The following is a 19,853-nucleotide window of genomic DNA, read 5'->3' as shown; positions in this document are numbered from 1 at the left end:
TAAAAGTAGATTTAATAAATAGTATATTTGCCCTGTGTAAATAATAATATATAGGAACTGTATCTAAAATAAATGAGGGGTGATGCATACTAATACAACAGGCTGGAAAAATAGACATTTATTCATTTTAATATCCTATATATATATATATATATATATAATATATTGAATGTGTTGAAACTTGACACCTGGCGACGCACCATTAGAGTGGTTTCATGCTGAAGAGCCGCTTAAAAGTAAGCTTTATTCTCTCTCTCTCTCGTAAATGTAAATGTGTAAATGCCAACATCATATATGTCAAAAGGACTGATGCCTGTCAACCAAAACATGAGCTCATTGATGTCATTAAATGAGTCTGCTTTTTTATTCCATCAGTTACTCCTGGTTGGAGGCTGCCGTAAAAATATTTAGTTTATACATAGTTACATCCTACATAAATTTAATGGTGCAACGCTCAAATAATTATTAGAGCGTAAATTGTGACTTAGTGCCCATTTACGCCACAACTAGGCTAAGTTGTAACGTATGTATAGCTGGTGCAACCGGCCCCTGATGTTTATTTTATTTTAATTTATTATTTATTTAAATGGTCAGCATTTGACTGATACTAAACAGTACTGATGTTTATTTAGCTATTTATTTTATTTGAATTTATTTTTATTTTAATGGTCAGTATTTGACTGATACTAAACATACAGTACTGATGTTTACTTAGCTATTTATTATATTTTTATTCTTTATTTAAATGGTCAGCAATTGACTTACACTAAACATACAGTACTGATGTTAAGCTATTTATTTTTTGTATTTATTATTTTAATGGTGGGCAATTGACTGATACTAAACATACAGTACTGATTTTGATTTAGCTATTGTATTTTTATTTATTTATTTTCTCAGTGTTCATTTCTAGAATTTGTTGACAATGTATAATAATAATGTCAAATGTTCTTTGATAAAAATATTTGTTTAAGAAAGCAGCCTTCTGAGTACCTTTGCATAGTCATATCGGTGCAAAATCGGTGCACAATCCATATAGAAAACGTCTATTTTCATTCCAGCTCAAAAATTAGCTATATCGGTCACCATATCGGTAATCGGTGAATTTTCCCTCTCTAAAATCAGTATCGGTCTCAAAAATCCCATATCGGTCAGGCTCTTATATATATATATATTACTACGTATTTTTAAATTGGTGCATTTTAACATATATAAAAAAAGATCCAATATTGTTTCCTTTTCTTCATTTAGTGAACAATTTTATATTATTATTTTATACAGATAATAATAATAATATGCGGTACATATTTTACCTACGTTCGGTACAATTTTTTGTGTATCAGTCCCTTCTGTCAGTTTCAATGAAAATGTTTACTGTTTATTGTTACATTGGTGCATAGTAATGCATATAAAATGACTAAATATTGTTCTCTTTGTTCATTTAGGGGGGAAAAATTTACTTTACAAAATTTGACTTTACTACATTTTACTGTATTTTTGCATGTAACATTTTGAATCTACTCCGCAACAAAGAATGTTGCACTATACATATTATTGTAAACGGTAAAAACATCAAACTGATCAAATTGGGATGTGTCATATGTCGTTGAAAAGCTCTCAAAGAGTAGTTTTTACCTACAGACAAAAATAGACTGAGTAATAGCTAAGTATATGTCTTTGACATACATGTTTCATGTAAATATGTGTTGCTTATTTTGTGTTTTTGCTTATAAGTTTACGAAAAATAAAGAGAACATAAAATATCACATACAGTGCACCCAGAAAGTATTCACAGCCTTTGCCATGACACTCAAAATTGAGCTCTAGGTCATCCTGTTTCCACTGATCATCCTTGAGATGTTTCTACAACTTGATTGGAGCCCACCTGTTGTAAATTCAGTTGATTGGACATGATTTGGAAAGGCACACTCTTATATAAGGTCCCACACTACTCCTGCACTAATATAAGGTCCCACAGTTAACAGTGCATGTCAGAGCATAAACCAAGCCATGAAGTCCAAGGAATTGTCTGTAGACCTCCGAGACAGGATTGTATCGAGGCACAGATCTGGGGAAGGGTACAGAAAAATTTCTGCAGCATTGAAGGTCCCAATGAGCACAGTGGCCTCCATCATCCGTAAATGGAAGAAGTTTGGAACCGCTAGGACTCTTCCTAGAGCTGGCCGCCTGGCCAAACTGAGTGATCGGGGGAGAAGGGCCTTAGTCAGGGAGGTGACCAAGAACCCGATGGTCACTCTGACAGAGCTCCAGCGTTTCTCTGTGGAGAGAGGAGAACCTTCCAGAAGAACAACCATCTCTGCAGCACTCCACCAATCAGGCCTGTATGGTAGAGTGGCCAGATGGAAGCCACTCCTCAGTAAAAGGCACATGACAGCCTGCCTGGAGTTTGCCAAAAGGCACCTGATGGACTCTCAAACCATGAGAAACAAAGATTGAACTCTTTGGCCTGAATGGCAAGTGTCATGTCTGGAGGAAACCAGGCACCGCTCATCACCTGGCCAATACCATCCCTACAGTGAAGCATGGTGGTGGCAGCATCATGCTGTGGGGATGTTTTTCAGCAGCAGGAACTGGGAGACTAGTCAGGATCGAGGGAAAGATGATTGCAGCAATGTACAGAGACATCCTTGATGTAAACCTGCTCCAGAGTGCTCTGGACCTCAGACTGGGGCGAAGGTTCATCTTCCAACAGGACAACGACCATTAAGCACACAGCCAAGATAACAAAGGAGTGGCTCCGGGACAACTCTGTGAATGTCCTTGAGTGGCCCAGCCAGAGCCCAGACTTGAACCCGATTGAACATCTCTGGAGAGATCTGAAAATGGCTGTGCTCCGACGCTCCCCATCCAACCTGATGGAGCTTGAGAGGTCCTGCAAAGAAGAATGGGAGAAACTGCCCAAAAATAGGTGTGCCAAGCTTGTAGCATCATACTCAAAAAGACTTGAGGCTGTAATTGGTGCCAAAGGTGCTTCAACAAAGTATTGAGCAAAGGCTGTGAATACTTATGTACATGTGATTTATTTTTTTATTTTTTTATTTTTTTATAAATTTGCAAAGATTTCAAACAAACTTCTTTCAAATTGTCATTATGGGGTATTGTTTGTAGAATTTTGAGGAAAATAATGAATTTAATCCATTTTGGAATAAGGCTGCAACATAACAAAATGTGGAAAAAGTGAAGCGCTGTGAATACTTTCCGGATGCACTGTACCATTACTTAGAAGAGGTGATTATCTTTAAAACGAGCCCACAAACAACGTAATCGGATGCATAGATCATTAGATAATCCACAGGAAACACAATGTGCACACAGCAGATACTGTGCTATCTGACTAAAAACAAGTTAGCTTTCCTGGATTGGATGACTTTATCAGATGATGTAGTAAGGATGCAGTACGTTGTCCAGCGTCATGGAACGCTAAGCCAATCATATTAGGATTCAGATCGCTGCAAGCAGAGGTAGAAGTCAACCAAATATGGGCAGAGAGGATCGTTCACTGTAATAACATATGGTCACCAGGAGATGGTGCTACATACATGACAGACTCAATGGCTCAAATGACACAATGGAACTGAATGAGATCTTGTTACACATGCCTGCATGCTTTGGAGAGAGACATGTTTGGGAACAAAACAAAAGCAGTATTTTGGAACCACCTTATTTATACCCTGAGATATATAATGTCAAATCAAAAAAAAAAAAAAAATCAGCAGTTTTTTAGGCTGAGAGTCTCAGAATTTATCATAATCTGTATCATAAAAAATGCTAAAAGTTTTCTATACAATGACACCAAACACTTTTTGGGTATGTCACTGAAACAGGAAATCTTTAAAAACAAATTCAGAGCTTAAAGGGTTAAGCCATTTCAGAGCAAATACATATCAAGATGTAAACTATATATCATTAAATACAGAAAATATATAGTTTGTAATTTTAGCTATATCATCCAGTCCTAAAACATTCAAAAAACAAAAACTGTGGTAGCTGACCTCACCCAAATATGGTATTGGCCTACCATGATAATGTTTTAGACAAAGTGAAAGTAGGAGAGAAGTGAACAACAGACACGAGACAATAAAAAGAGTGGGTGCAGGAGAGAGGGGGAAAATAAAAAGGTGTGATCGATATCCCGAGCATTAGACCTCTATCGGGCAGTTTATATCTCTCTATCTTTCTCATCATTACAGTACACAAAAAAACCAAGAGCTAGGATTGATTTCACCCTTCCTTCAATGTCAGCCTCCTCTGCATCCTTTTATCTCACCCAAAGAAAGGCTGCTTTTTGTGACAAAGAGAGATGTGACATCAGGGTTGCATCATGTGCCTTTTAAAACCACACAAGCTGAAGAGAATGCTTCTCAAGGACTTATGAAGTCATCTAGCTTTCAGCTCTGAAAGGAGACATGTTTATCAATTTTTGCTTTATAAATTAATTAAAAATTAAATTGAGTACGTGACGCCATGTGAGAAGCAGACATGTGAGACACGAGCTCTGCGAACTTTGCTGGTTTTTTAATTTATTTTCATGTTATAATCCGGTGAGATTCGATACACCCAGTTACATACTTGCTCTTTGAGGTAAACATGGCAAAGAATTCAAAATCCTCAGACTCTGGAGACATTAAAAGACACTTACCTGTTCAAGCTGAGGCCTCTGGTGGCCCTGCGAGCCGGGGACTCGATTTGGACCCACGTCGGGAGAAGAAATTCAGCGTCAACTTTCCAACATCTCGGTAATGCTGACGAAGGTTGTTGCTGACTTGGAGGATCTTGCTGTATTGAAACAAAATTCTCTGAGTTGGTTACAAGAGTGACAGAAGTTGAAAGACGGATTGATTATCTTGAATCATCGGAAAGGGAATTATCCACTAATCCGCCCACGTCCAAAACAGATTTGGAATTAATTTAGGAAAAACTGGAATATTTTCGAAAATATGAGCTGAAGGAATTACATACGAATTGTTGGAATTCCTGAGCATGAAGAGGGCAGAGGTATGGTGACATTCCTGGATGAGCTCTTCCCGAGTCTGCTACATAACAGGCCATAAACTGGAAATCGAGCGAGCTCACAGAGTCCCGGCTTGCAGATCTGCTGAGGGAGACAGGCCCGATCGATTCTGGCCAAATTTCTGAAATCATCCGATAAAGATCTTATGTTGTGCCAGGCGAGGAGCAAAGGAAAGCTTTCTTGGAAGAATCACAGTATTTTCTTGTTCCCGGACTTTGCGAATTCGACGAGAGAAACGTGATCGTTCAGGGAATGCAAGAAACTCGTACACCAACAGAAGATAGCTTTTGCACTGATGTTCCCTGCCAAACTGAGAATAGAAACGTGGAATGGTTGCAAAGTATTTACATGTCCAAAATGGGCACTCTCCTTCATAAATACATTGGAGTAAGCCATTTGATGTTTCTTATATTAGTGGACTGCCTTGCGGTTGAGGAACTCTATTATCTGAGAAAGCTGGGTGCCATTTTTGTTTCTTTTTGCATTGGCTCCGCCTAGCGGCTGGAGTTTGTTTTTTTTTTGTTTTTTTTGGGGGGGGGGGGATTTTTCCCCTTTTTCTCCCAATTTGGAATGCCCAATTCCCAGTGCGCTCTAAGTCCTCGTGGTCACATAGTGATTCGCCGCAGTCCGGGTGGCGGAGGACGAATCCCAGTTGCCTCCGTGTCTGAGACAGTCAACCCGTGCATCTTATCACGTGGCTTGAGCGCGTTGCCACGGAGACATAGTGCGTGTGGAGGCTTCACGCCATCCACCGCGGCAACCACGCTCAATTCACCATGCGCCCCACCGAGAACAAACCACATTATAGCGACCACGAGGAGGTTACCCCATGTGACTCTACCCTCCCTAGCAACCGGGCCAATTTGGTTGCTTAGGAGACCTGGCTGGAGTCACTCAGCACGTTCTGGGATTCGAACTAGCGAACTCCAGGGGTGGTAGCCAGCGTATTTTACCACTGAGCTACCCAGCCCCCCGGAGTTTGTTTTATAGCATGACTCCAAGAAACGTTTGCATTGACGGAAGGTCTTTTTTACACTGAAGTTCCTGGCCAGATCGAGAATGGACACTATGGATGACCGCAAAATATCTACATGCTCACATAAAGGACGTCTTTTATAAAGTTGTCGGGCTGAGTAAGTTATGGTGTAATTTTTATTTTATTTTTTCGCGGCCTCCGAGTTAGTTTGGCTCTTGATCATCCGAGGAACCGGGATGCCGGTTTTGTTTATCGTGCTGGCTCCGCCTAGCAGCTAGAGCTTGTTTTGTGGAAGTACACTACTTCGGGACAGTTGTGGATAAATCTGTTCGTTCTTTGTGCTTATGCCTCCTGTTGGCTGGAGTTTGTTTTTGTGGAGTATTTTTAAGGGACAGTAGAATGATTACGTCATCTCCTGCACTCATAACAGCCGACTCACTGAACAATTGTTTGTCTGTCCGAGGAAACTGAACAGCTTTATATCAGTTGGAGTGTGATTTGTGGAGGAACACACCTTCGAGACAGTTCTGTGAATGAATCTACATGTTTTTTCTGTTATTCTGCATGTTGGCTGGGGTCTGTTTTACAAAGTATTTTCTGTTATGTAATTTTGCCTCACAAAATTTGTGCAGAAACACCAGATTTGAATAATCCGATGGCAAAGTTGTCGCGGGGGTTCTTGTAGGTGTACGTGGACTCTTTGAGTTTTGAGGGATTGATGCCAGTTGGTAAGTCCCTCATTTCATCTGTTGTGGATTGCTCAATTGGAAACATTTTAGTCTCAGATCACGCCCTGGTGAATTTAGAGATGTTGCCACATACAGAGAAAAAGAAATCATAGTTGGCGCTTTAATGTATCCCTTTTGCAAAATCCTGATTTCCAACAAATGTTAAAGACTGAAATCAATGTCTATATGGAGACCAACTGGTCCTCAGTATCTTCTGTGGGCGTGGCTTGGGAGGTACTTAAGGCGGTTCTTAGGGGTTTGATCATATAGTATGCCTCATTCACCAAATAAATCCAAAGCACGAGAACTCGTGGAGTTGGAAGGAAATATTAAAAGTGCCGAGGCAGAGCTGAAATGCCGAATGTCGTCTGATGGTCTCAGAGAATTGACCCGATTGAATTACAGATATAATGCTATTTTGTTGCGGAAAGTGGAGTTTTGGTTGTTCAGGGCAAGACAGTCATACTTTGAGTCAGGGGACAAAAAAGGGAAGCTTTTGGCTAGATATATAAAACAGAGAGAGTCTTTTTCTACCATTCCCTCAGTGAAATCTGCTGGTGGTGAAATATTTACCTCAGCCATTGATATTAATAACGCCTTTAAAGAATTCTATCTTGATCTCTATAGTTCCTTGTCTTCGTCTACTGATGAAGATATTAGAAACTTTGTGGAACCATTAGAACTCCCTGAACTGACGAATGAGCAAAAAAACTCTCTTGATTCTGAGATAACCTTGGAGGAACTTGACAAGGTAATTAAGTCCTTACCTGCAGGCAAGTCTCCGGGGCCAGATGGTTTTGCTGCTGAATTTTTTAGATCTTATGCTACAGAAATGGTTCCACTTTTGTTAGAAGTTTATTCTGAAACATTAAAGAATGGGGAGCTTCCGCCAACCATGACACAAGCCCGGATCAGTCTGATTCTTAAAGACAAAGGTCCAAACGAGTGTAAAAGTTACCGTCCAAGTCTCCCTGATCCAGCTAGATGTAAAAATTTTGGCTAAAGTTATGACATCTCTTATACATATAGATCAGGTTGGGTTTATTCGGGGTTGTAGCTATTCTGATAATAGGCGTTTCATTAATATCATGTGTTCAGTGGAGAATGATCAGACTCCGGTCGCTGCCATCTCACTTGATGCCGAAAAGGCATTTGATATGGTAGAATGGGATTATCTTTTTAAGATTTTGGAAATGTATGGGTTTGGGAGTATGTTTATTGTTGGATCAAGTTACTTTATAGACACCCTGTAGCAGCGGTACAAACAAATGGATTAATTTCAGATTATTTTACTCTGAATAGGGTGCCCTCTTTCCCCATTATTGTTCTGTCTTGCCCTGGAACCATCAGCGGCCATGAAAAGAAAGGAGGATGATTTTCCAGGGGTGACAGTGAGAGGCGTGGCGCATAAGCTTCTGCTTTATGCAGATGATATTTTATTATTTGTCTCTGACCCTACTAAATCTATGCCTTGCCTCCACAGAATTATTCATTCCTTTTCCAAATTCTCAGGATACAAAGTCAACTGGTCTAAATCCGAAGCTTTGGCTTTGACAGCATACTGTCCAGTAACGGCCTTCCAGCCAGGCGCCTTCCAGTGGCCCAAACAGGGCATTAAGTATTTGGGCATTTTATTCCCAACAAATTTGTCTAATTTATTCAGAGTTAATTTTGACCCTTTAATAAAAAGGTTTTCGTGCGATGTAGACAGGTGGGCTTCATTACATTTATCGATGATTGGGAAGGTTAATGTTATTAAAATGAACTGTATTCCAAAATGTAACTACTTGCTACAGTCTCTCCCGGTAGATGTCCCCCTCTCTTATTTCAAGCAATTTGAGAGCATAGCGAAGTCTTTCATTTGGAGTGGTAATCACCCCAGATTACATTTCAATAAGTTACATAGGCCGATTGACAAAGGTGGGCTAGGCCTACCCAAGATTTTGTTTTATTATTATGCATTCGGTCTCAGACATTTGGCTCATTGGTCGCTTCCACCTGAAAGAGCCCCTCCCTGGTTCTGCATTGAACAAGAACTTCTTGCCCCTATTTTGCCATTGCAAAGCCTTTCCATCAAACTAAAGAGAGAAGTTAAATCACACCCCGTTATTTCACATTTGCACTCAGTATGGACAAAAGTGTCCAGAGTGTTTAATTCAGATATTATCTAAATGTTGCCTCGAGCCTATGGCTAAACCCCAAACTATGCATTAATAAGTCCCCTTTTTGTTGGTCAGAGTGGATTGCGAGGGGGGTTAATTCACTCTGTGATCTTTATGAGAATGGTGTGATGAGATCCTTTGAAAATATGGTTCAATATTTTGGGATCCCCAGATCTCTGTTTTTTTAGATATCTTCAGTTACGCCACTTGCTCTGTACTATTTTTGGGAATAGCATATACCCCCCAAAGCAGCAGATACTCTAGGAGAGGTGATTTCTGCTTTTGGAAAGGGCCATGAGGCATCAGTGTGTTATTCCTTATTAATTCAGTGTCTGAGGGACGGAGTCTCAACCACTCTCAAGAGATTATGGGAGAAAGATATAAACCTGGAATTGAAGGAAGGAGAATGGGCTAGGATTTTAAAAAAACATAAAAACTGCATCGAGAGATGCAAGGGTGTGCCTTATACAATTTCAAGGTTTTACATCGGTTCTATTGGACCCCCTCTAAATTGTATAGGCTTGGTCTTAAAGACACACCCACCTGCTGGCGATGCCAATCAGAGGATGGAGACACGGCCCATGTTTTTTTTTGGTGGTGCACTGAGATTCAGGAATTTTGGTTGAAGGTCCAGAATGTTTTGTGTAACATGTTGGGCATTCGGATTTTGTTTTGCCCCAGACTCTGTGTTTTGGGTGATGGGGCGGTCATCGACGTAGGTGACAAATACATAAACAATTGGGTCCTCATCAGTGCGATGATAGGCAGGCAGATTGTTTTAAGGGGTTGGAAGTCGGTAGGAGCACCCTCAATTCGGGAGTGGTGCGAGGAGATGGGAAGGGTGGCAGCCTTCGAAGAGGTAACGTGTGAATGCATATATGTGTGTGTGTGTGTGTATATATATATATATATATATATATATATATATATATATATATATATATATATATATATATATATATTTTATTTTATTTATTATTTTATTCTCTGTATATGTGTGTACTTATGTAAGACCACTGGGATGTTCGTTTTGGGTCGGGTGGGGTTCTTGATTGGGGAGGGGAAGTAGTGGGAGTTAATGTTGATTCATTGTATATATGTTTTGTTTTTATTTGCTTTGAAAAATCAATAAAAATGCTAATCACAAAAAAAACAAAAAAAATTCCCTGACTTCTGATGGTAATTGTTTGTCTTTCTCTTTAAGTGGTGAGAATGAGTATGGAGGAGCTTCATCAGATGAATGAGCAGTTGTTGCTACAGATACAAAGTAAGTTATTAAACTCAAACCCTTAAAAGGAGTAGTTTACATTTTGTTGAAATTTTTGCCATCATTCTACCATCATCAAATGAAATTTCTGCCATCATTTATCATGTTATTCCAAACTAGGGGTGTAACGGTTCTCTGTAAAAAAAAAAAAAAAAAAAAAAAAAAAAAAAGGTCGGTTCACCTCACGTTTAATGATGCATCTGGAGCACAAGTTTTGGTCAAGAAAACAAAGCGTCAAACAGGCTGGCACAGTTACAACCTCCGATAATGCATCTGAATGGATCTGTAAATGGATACGCTCCACCCGTGATTCACGTGGGTCAACTTGATGACATCACTGTTCTGCAAGCGTTGTGTGTTGTTGAAAATGGCAAGTGGAGAAAACGGAATGCTGATAGAGAAGCCCCATGCGTTTCTCCTTTGGGAACATTTTGTTTTTGCAGCCAATTACAACAGTGATGGCCAAAAGACGTTTACAAAACAGGCACTGTTTGCAGACATCGCTTGACACGAATGCTGTACACTGGGAATATATGTCAATAATGCGTATGAGGGTTTATTTAAAAACGCACACGCAAGTTCTTCCTGTTTCCTCGCTTGGCTGTAATCTATCACGAGCGTCAATAATGCACTTTGATTAATGCCATTAAGATGCCATTATAGTAATACATTGATACATGATTAATCATTTACGCCGACATCACCCAGGGAAAGAGCCGCAGGTGAGCCGAGACTGCACACACTCCCTTCCATTTTTAAGCAGGCACTCAGTGCTAATTCTGACAGACATGAAACAATAACTAAAGCACTTGGGGTGTTCATGTGGGATTTCCATGTATGATTAAAATACTCAAGCAGCATTATCGCATCATCCCTTCTCGTATGCATTCTAATAGCAAGGTTATTCCTTTTATAGTGATATAGAGCTTCCGAATATTGACTGACTGCTGTCACCATGGTTTTCTGAGCAGAAATCATGGTTTTGATACAATTAACCATGGTTTTATAACAGTAATACTGTAGTTTCTATATAGTAACCATGATTTTACTATATATTGTAACCATGACAGTAACCATGTTTATATTGTGGTTACTATGATTTGACTACAAATGCCATGGTTAAACTATGGTTACTAATGATTGTTATTTAAGGGCAAACCTGTTGAAGTGTTTACCAAATAGATTATTCTTTGGATTTGCAGTAATATATATATATATATATATATATATATATATATATATATATATATATATATATATATATATATATATATTTTTTTTTTTTTTTAACAAACCAATACCGAACCATTAAACCGTGATACAAACCGAACCGTGAGAAATTCGAACTGTTACACCCCTATTCCAAACCTGTATGACTTTCTTCTGTGGAACACAAAATAAGTTTTGAAGAATTCAACACTGACTGTACAGCAAACCATGGCATGTCAAGCTCCAAGAAGGATAAAAAATTTAAAAAAGCACTATAAAATAGTTCATTCATCTCATGCAAAATATTTCCTAGTCTTTTTAAGCTATATGATTAAAGTTACTATTATTATTATATGTTCTATTCTGCATAGCTCTCATATCTCATTTGCACGTCCAGATATTCGAACTTGCCATGGCATGATCGGTAATGTGGCATGCAAGAACTAACCTGGTGCAACGCATCTTCATGTAGCATATATAAATGGGAATGATGTTTTGGAGCTTTTGTGGAGGGGAAGATTTTCATGATGCAGATTTTGAAGCACAATAGTCCCAATCACCATTATGAAAAAGCACACTCTGGACATTCTGCAAAACATCTTTTGTGTTCTATGCAATAGAAAAAGGCGTGGGTTTGGAACGACCTTCATTTTTGAGTTAACTTGGGATGCATTGATGTGTCGGCTGCCAATATTTATCAGGCAATTATTGACCAAATTAAAACCATCAGCATAGCGGTAATAAGCATGATATGAATAACATGTTTATTTATAATTAATTAGTAACATACTTTGTTAAAACTCTGTGAATTCAAATGCACAATCCAGAAATAATAATAGCCACAATATGTGGAAGGGTTGGCACTCCTAAGAACATTTAATATTTAATTTTTTTCTTTCTCGTTCTCACGTTAATGTGAAAAAAAGAAAAACTACATAAATGGACGTGGCAGCTGTGAAAGAGGCATTTACCTGTAGTCTACATGATGAGGGAAACCATTCAAAATGCTTTGAAACCATCGACTTTAACTTCTGAGATATCGGTATGATATCCATTAATGCTGCACGATTGATTGAATTAAGATTGAAATCGCAATATGGCTTTGTGCGATTACTAAACCTTAAAAGGCTGCGTTTTAAATGGCAAATTTTTTTTGGGAAATACTAAGTTAACTTTTTTTCATAGTAGTCATCATGTTATCATATTTAGTTTTGTTTTTATTTATCTTCTTTTATCTTTTTATTTTGTATTTATCTTTCATCGTGGCACTCTTTACAATTTTGGCCTGTCATGTGTTCAACAGATCCAGTGTTCAATTAAAATTATTTATTGTTAGAACAGTAAAAAAAGCAAAGTAAAAATAAGGTAAGTGGCAAAATATTGGTATCATTATCTGTATTGTTATCAACCTATAGTTTTTCTTGTTAAAATCAGTGTCGGTAAAAATATTCACATTGGTGCATCCCTAGAGTTAACAATTCATTTGTTATATCAGTTGAATAGTTGCAAAATCCCCTTCAGTGAAATTGTGGTAGATAATTTATGAATCTTATGCATATTTAATGCAGATGTTTATTATGTACATTGCATTGTTCTTGTGTTTGGAGCCCTTGAACTAATTCTTACACTGTCGTTCTCTCTCAGATGTGTTTGAGGAGCTCTCTGTGGCTGTACAAGAGAAGGACTCCCTTTCATCAGAGCTTCATGTACGACACATAGCCATCGAGCAGCTCTTCAAAAACTGTTCCAAACTGCCGTGGCTCCAGATCGGGAGAGCAGGGATCAAACCTGGCAACAACCCAGTAGAATGAGAGCTTTTGTGGATGCCAACGTCTCCCCATAAAGACACCACAGCTCCATGTAGACTAAAGTGGAAGCTCACTTTGGACCTAGGAAAGTACATAGCCTAAACAAGAAACACACTCGTATGCTTTCCAATTCTAGTGTGCTAATGAGAGGTTGTGGTCACCCTGCTCTTCAAGGCGACTTTTGACATTTTCAGCCGTACTTGAAGTAGAAAGTCGCTAAGGAAAATACTTTGAAAGCGAAATTAGTGCATTTTGCAGTCCTGTCCAAAGTGTTTCTATGCAGATTGAGGTGTTTGTGAAACACTCAACATTTCACTAAGGCTCATTAACTTTCTTTTTTTTTTTTTGTGGTTCCATTTCATGTATATTTTTTTTCTTTCTATCATTGTTTACTCTCCACACTTGATCATTTTCGGGTGGTTAATAGACTTGGATCAGTCTGACAATTCCTCTAGCACATTTGGGCTTGCTGATTGGTTGTGGAGTTGCTGTGGTAACTGTTGCTTAGTTAACAGTTTTTCCCTCCCTCTGCTCACTGCAGTGGAACTTGTTAATGAGTGTGGAGCAGATTGCGTTGTTCCATTCATCTAAGGTATATTTTGGTGTTACGCTAAGGTACACCACACACTCTTTTTTGTTTTTGTTTTTTTTGTGGAAGATTACATTTCATTTGTCATTGCACTCTTAAAGCGAAACAAGCGGTGCTAGTGCCTAGCTTTTTCTCAAATTTGGTATGTCAAGATTTTACAAGTTATGAGAATTAGGGCGGGAAATGGTATGGTTGGTGGTTGATCTTCCATAAGTGTTGAGCACCACTTTGTAAGGCCTGACTTTGAGTTGGGCTTGACTTGGTGGTGGTATTAAAATTGGAGTGATATCGTCAACCATCTGAACAAGAGCTTAACCAAAGACTTTGTTACCTCATGGTAACAATTTCAGTATTTATTTTGTGCATACAGTTGTTTGCTTGTTACAATTATTTAAAACCAAATTAGCTATTTGATTCTCCTTCATGTAAATTTAAACCCTCTTGAACATTTTTGTCAAAGTCTCCACCCCCAGATATGTGTGTTCTTTTTTGGAGTGGTTTTCCTTTCTGTAATGTTTAGTAGTTGTTGTTTTTTGGTTTTTTGCTGTGTTTTGGGGTCTGCACATAAATTGGCAGGGGCAATGTGAGCTTTAACGCAACTGCCTTGATATTTGGATCAGACTGTGCTACCATCTGGTGGGTGTTCAGAGAATCAGACCTTCCTGTTCACTTACTACATTGATGTTTGCATGGTTTAGTGTCTATTATCTCTAGAATCTTTAAAAAAAATAATGCAAAATTTGAAAATTGTTTTAGGAAATCAGCTTGGTATACTTGAATTATCTGTTCTCTTTATAAGAGATGCAAATTCGGCTGACCCCTTTGGGGTTTCTAAGAAGAGTTTTTTTTTTTTTTCAAATATTTTATATGAGTGGGTTATAACAAAGTAGTTTATTCTGGATATGCATTTGTTAGTAACTATAGATGAACTGGAAAAAAGCAATATGAAGTGTAGTTTTAAATACTTTTTTTTTTAGTGGTTTACTCTTCACGTGACATACAGGATTTTAGAGTTAAAGGAGTAAATGAAGCACACTGCCCAAATAAGTTTATTCTCTTATTGCAGAGAAGATGATTGAACTACACGAGTTGGACGATTTTCATGCTTGACTGTATCGAGTGTGTTGCAAATGTAGGCCATGCGTTTAAATGTTAACTTGTTTATGTTGGTGTAAATGATGTATTATTAATTTTCTTATGTTTATTAATTGCTTGTGCTATTACTTTTTTTTTTTTTTTTTTTTTTTTTTTTAAGATTTACATTTTTCTAGTGGCCTGTGTTATGTGACATTGAAATGTTTATGCAATACTATTTTTAGTAGAGCTTTCCATCAGTGTAGAAGATTTCTGGATGCTTTCTGTTTTTTGGAGTTATGTGCTCATTTTCTTTAAGGTATTTAATTAATAAAAAATATTTTTCCTATACATCTGGTGTGACTCTTTATTTTATGATCCAGTGGTTCACAAGCAAGCAGGATAGGATTGTGTCTAAAATGTGCCTTGGACAGTTTATCTGAAATGGACAAGTTAGTATCTGCAGTTATTGCAATTAATATGACAAAATATATGAACACATGGCAATTATTGCAAAAGTGATTTAAAGATCTAGGTTGGACGTGAGCAGTGTGAAGATCCAACCACTTTATTTAAATAACTTCCTGCTGATCATAACCATATTGAGTTGACATAAGATGCTGAATTAAATAACTTTGGATGTTAAAATGCTCTTAAAACTTCTAACTCCAACTTTATTTTTGAAGATAAAATAATGTTAATAACAAACTTGTGTATGAATTGATGATCAATTTTACTCGTAATAACTTCTATTCGTTGCATCAAAAGCAGTTCATGATGGCATAAGCTACTCTGAAGTAAATTATTTTGGATGACACAATATGCTCTCTAAACTCCTAAGACTTTTAAACTCCACTTTTTTTCTGTACAACTAAAATAAAATGATGTTATTTCCAAATATCATATGCGTGAATTTATTGCTATGAATTTTATGTCATAACAGGGAAACATAGTAGGGAAACTGTCACAGGCGTAGATAATTCCAAATATTTTTTCTCTGCTTGGAACCTGATTCATTTATGCTTTTTTTCCCTCTTACTGTGCTTTTGCAGCAGTGTTATCTCTTCCCCACTTTAACCCTTTAAAGCATACCTCGGGCCTTTAATGTGTATAGGTCATTAGAGACCCTAGGTTTAATAGTACCGTTTTTTCTTTTCTTGTTTTTTTTTTTGCACTTCCATAAATTGTATTTTTAAGATTATTTCTTATCTATATAAGTTTACTATCACAGGATATCTATTTCTTTGTTTATTACAAGAGAAATTAGTACTATATTCATTCAAATAAATACTATGTCATGTTGATTTTCTGTGCAACATTGAATGATCAACAATGGTGAATTATCATTTTGCAATATGCATGTACAAATACATATTATACATGCTATTTCTTACCCAAGGTGGCGTTGTTGTTTCAGTGACTGACTGGATTTACATTTGACATTGCTATCTGATGAAGAAACAACATGGAAGTAAACTATAGCAAGTGTAACACATGAACAGTGTGATTTAGCTATTGTTATCTGAGTGTACTACTGAAATTGTGTAAGTTGTGCATCTATTTAGACTCATTAAGTGCCTGAGAAAACACTTATTTGTATCTTCTATTTTATGTGTAATGGAATATGTGTTTGACAACTAGTTGCGTCTCATTAAATTTCAGTGTGAAAGTAATGAATCCTGTTCTAGATTTGTCCTGATTTGTTGCATTTTCTCTTTGATATATGAAAAATAAAACATCAAAATATAATATTTTATTCTATTATTTTCTAACTGTCTTGAAAATATTTAAAACATTTGACAGTATCTGGGCATTTTGTAGAAAAATTTGTGATAGATATAAGTGTGGGTTTCTAAAGACCCGAAAGAGTGAGAGTGTTTGGTGAAATTAATGAGTAAAGTTGCGACGGAGTGATAAAAAAAAAAAAACATTTTATTGACAATAAACCATAGCGGAGACATGGCAACAGTACCCATTTCCGTCATTTTATCTGTCATTTTCATCCGTCCAAAGACACTTTTTTACCAAAATGGTTCATTCTGTGGTTGAAGTTGCTGTAAGCGATTTTAGCCATTCTGGAACTTCCATGAGACTGAGCCGTTAAATTAGACACGCCCCAGTTTTTCAAAACACCGCTCTCCAAAGACAGCCTTGAGACCACACCCAAACAGCAGAGTAGTGCGTCTTCTCACGATTGTCAAACACAGCAGTTGCAGAATAGCGCCCTGAGCTGACAACTGTTGAAAATCTGAATATGTCATTAAACCTGAATGAACCGCTTCAACTACTACACTGAGAACGTGCAAAATGATTGACAGGCAGAAAGCACATCAAAGTCTTCTGACTGGCTGTTCAAAGAATGTGTCCGTGGCCCGCAGTTACATTTTTGTTTTCTGTTTACACAGTCTAGTGCCACAGAGACTGGTGAGATATCTCAGGACACTTATTTCAGAGATTTCTTTAAGGGAGTAGAAACTTTTCTGCATACCATTTAATAATAATAATAAAAAAAAGTCTGAATGTAGCCTACTCAAACACAAATATTGTTGATTGATCTTTTAATATTCTTAAAGTTGACAACTACCTTATAAATACACCCCTGGAAACAATCAGCTAAACATTAAAAATGTAAAAAATAAAAATAAATAAATACACTTTTTACAGATCTCATGCAATTGATAATTTCTATTGGCCAACCCACCCAAAAGTTTCTGGTTACGCTACTGCTAACATCCCTTTCTACTGTATGAGTTACAATGGGTTAGCTAAACCAGCAATGTTGTCCTGGGCCCTGTGCTGAGGGTGGCCCACTAAGGTCCTCTTGCATAAAGGCAGGGCCACCGCAAAAGTTTATGAGGCCCAGGATAATTTTTTTTATTGGGCCCCCTCTCCTCGGGCCTAATGAGTAGAACCTTACGCCACACTGCCCACACAGTAGCTTAGCAGGTTCCCCCTCGTCACAGCAGGGCTGGGACAATGTTTCTGGTTTTCCCACAGTCCTGCATTTAAGCCCCACCCAAAACAATTTGTCCCATAAATTTTAGTAGCAGCCCTGACTTAGACGTCTCTTCTCAGGGTTTACTGGGACCCTTGCTATTTGTGAGTGCAATATGGATTGTAAATAAATAAATAAGTATTAGGGCTGGGAAATTGAACACATTATTTCTGCGGTTAATAGTTGACTATTTAACGCACACAAAAAATGTACGCAGCAAATGCAGTACCGTTTTTTTTAACTTCCTGAAACTTTACTAATGTTTTTTCCCAGTTCCTGTAGTTAAAACTAGCACTACATTTCCAGGAGGTACACACTTGACTCGACTACACATCCTAGCACAAAAACTGATTGTGTTGAACAGTGCATGCTTATTATTCATTACGTGTGACGCATGTCCCTGCCATTATAAACACAGGAGCGGATTTACTGTAAGGAGAATGGAGACTTCACCCACAAGACAGGTGTGGGAGAGATAATGGCAAGCTGCAGTATCTCTTTGCATCACCAGAAAACTCTCTCACTGTCATCTGAACCACTGTCAAAAGCTAAACCGCACATGAGAGTCCCAGCGTGTGCGCGATAGTGACTAAACGGCAGCCAGAGAAAATAATATTTTTGAGATTTTAAATGACAGCAAATTAAACTTCAGCATTCAATTTGTTTTATATCTGTATGTATAGTGTCAAATAATGCATTGTAAATGTACACCTAGGTTTATCTTGCCAATAAAGACTGATATGAATTTGAATCTGCCCATTTGATCCTATTATTAAAAAAGTCCACTGGAAAATGGCAGAAGATTTTACCCAACTTTAACTAAAATTCCGGGTTCAATACAAGTTAAGCTCAGTCGACAGCATTTGTGCATTATGATGATTACCATATGAAAACAATTTTGACTCATCCCTCCTTTTCTTTAAAAAAAGCAAAAATCAAAGTTACAGTGAGGCACTTACAATGGAAGTGAATGGGGCCAATTTTTGGAGGGTTTAAAGGCAGAAATGTGAAGCTTATAATTTGATAAAAGCACTCATACATTATTTGAGCTGTAACATTGTTTAAAATCATAATTTTCAGTAATTTTAGGGTTTGTTGACATTATATTGTCATGGCAACAAAGTTGTAAAATTGGTTATAACTATACACACACAAAACAAAATCATGTTAACACAAATATTGGTTATGTCTTATGTCTATACTTTTGCAACAGTGAGTATTTTAACATTAACGGATTGGCCCCATTCACTTCCATTGTAAGTGCCTCACTGGAACCCAGACGATTCGAAATAACTTTTTGTGGTAATCAACATTATGCCATAAATGCTGTCGATTGAGCTTAATTTGTATTGAACCCAGAATATAATTTTAAATTACAGCATGTCCACTGATTTTTTTTGGCAAGTATACATATACTTGAATCAAAGATTTATACCTGTAAAAATGTGACTAATGAACTAACATTTTAACATATGATAAAATATAATTTATAAATATGAAATATATTTATATTTTAATGTACCATGAATAATCGCGATTAATCACATAAAACTGTGCGATTATTTAGTTAAAACTTTTAGCGATTCACAGCCCTAATAAATATTAATAGATTTTAACATTTACATTCAATTCTTATTTTAATCCTAGGACATCCCTTACAAAACATCTAGAGTTGCTGCAAACTTGCCATTCATTATTTTTCACATGCCAGCAACAATGACGGGTTCCCTTATGACTCAGTACACTTGACATTGCGTTCTGCTAATGCATATGGGGAGTGCCCTTCCACACGACCTAGTTGAAACCTCTCTACAATAACGGCAATATTCTAGAAGCCCTCTACTGCTTTGCCGTCGACTACACAAGTCAATGGTACCTTCACAGTAACGAGAAGACTCTCCGCTCCTCTGCAGTGCTCCGACGAACATTAATTCGCCTTGCCACTTGACGCTTCGCTGGTGAACGTGCCACTTCAGCATCCTGATTCCCCGCAGCGCTTCGGCAGGAGTTGTG

At 37.6% G+C, this 19,853-nt stretch overlaps 1 protein-coding gene across 1 annotated transcript in view; it reads left to right on the top strand.

The window, feature by feature from the left end:
- LOC127433619 (protein EURL homolog) overlaps nucleotides 1–15,221 on the top strand; it is a 43,575-nt gene extending 28,354 nt beyond the window's left edge. The window contains exons 4-5 of the mRNA XM_051685664.1: nucleotides 10,103–10,165; nucleotides 13,019–15,221. Coding sequence (XP_051541624.1) covers nucleotides 10,103–10,165; nucleotides 13,019–13,185 — 230 coding nt within the window. The 3' untranslated portion in view covers nucleotides 13,186–15,221. The remainder of the gene's footprint in view (nucleotides 1–10,102; nucleotides 10,166–13,018) is intronic.
- The last annotated feature ends 4,632 nt before the right edge of the window (nucleotides 15,222–19,853 follow it).

The sequence above is a fragment of the Myxocyprinus asiaticus genome, chromosome 43, assembly GCF_019703515.2.
Source record: "Myxocyprinus asiaticus isolate MX2 ecotype Aquarium Trade chromosome 43, UBuf_Myxa_2, whole genome shotgun sequence".
Lineage (NCBI taxonomy): Eukaryota > Metazoa > Chordata > Actinopteri > Cypriniformes > Catostomidae > Myxocyprinus > Myxocyprinus asiaticus.
Note: the sequence above shows the minus strand (reverse complement) of the source record. Positions and strands in the feature narration are given on the sequence as shown.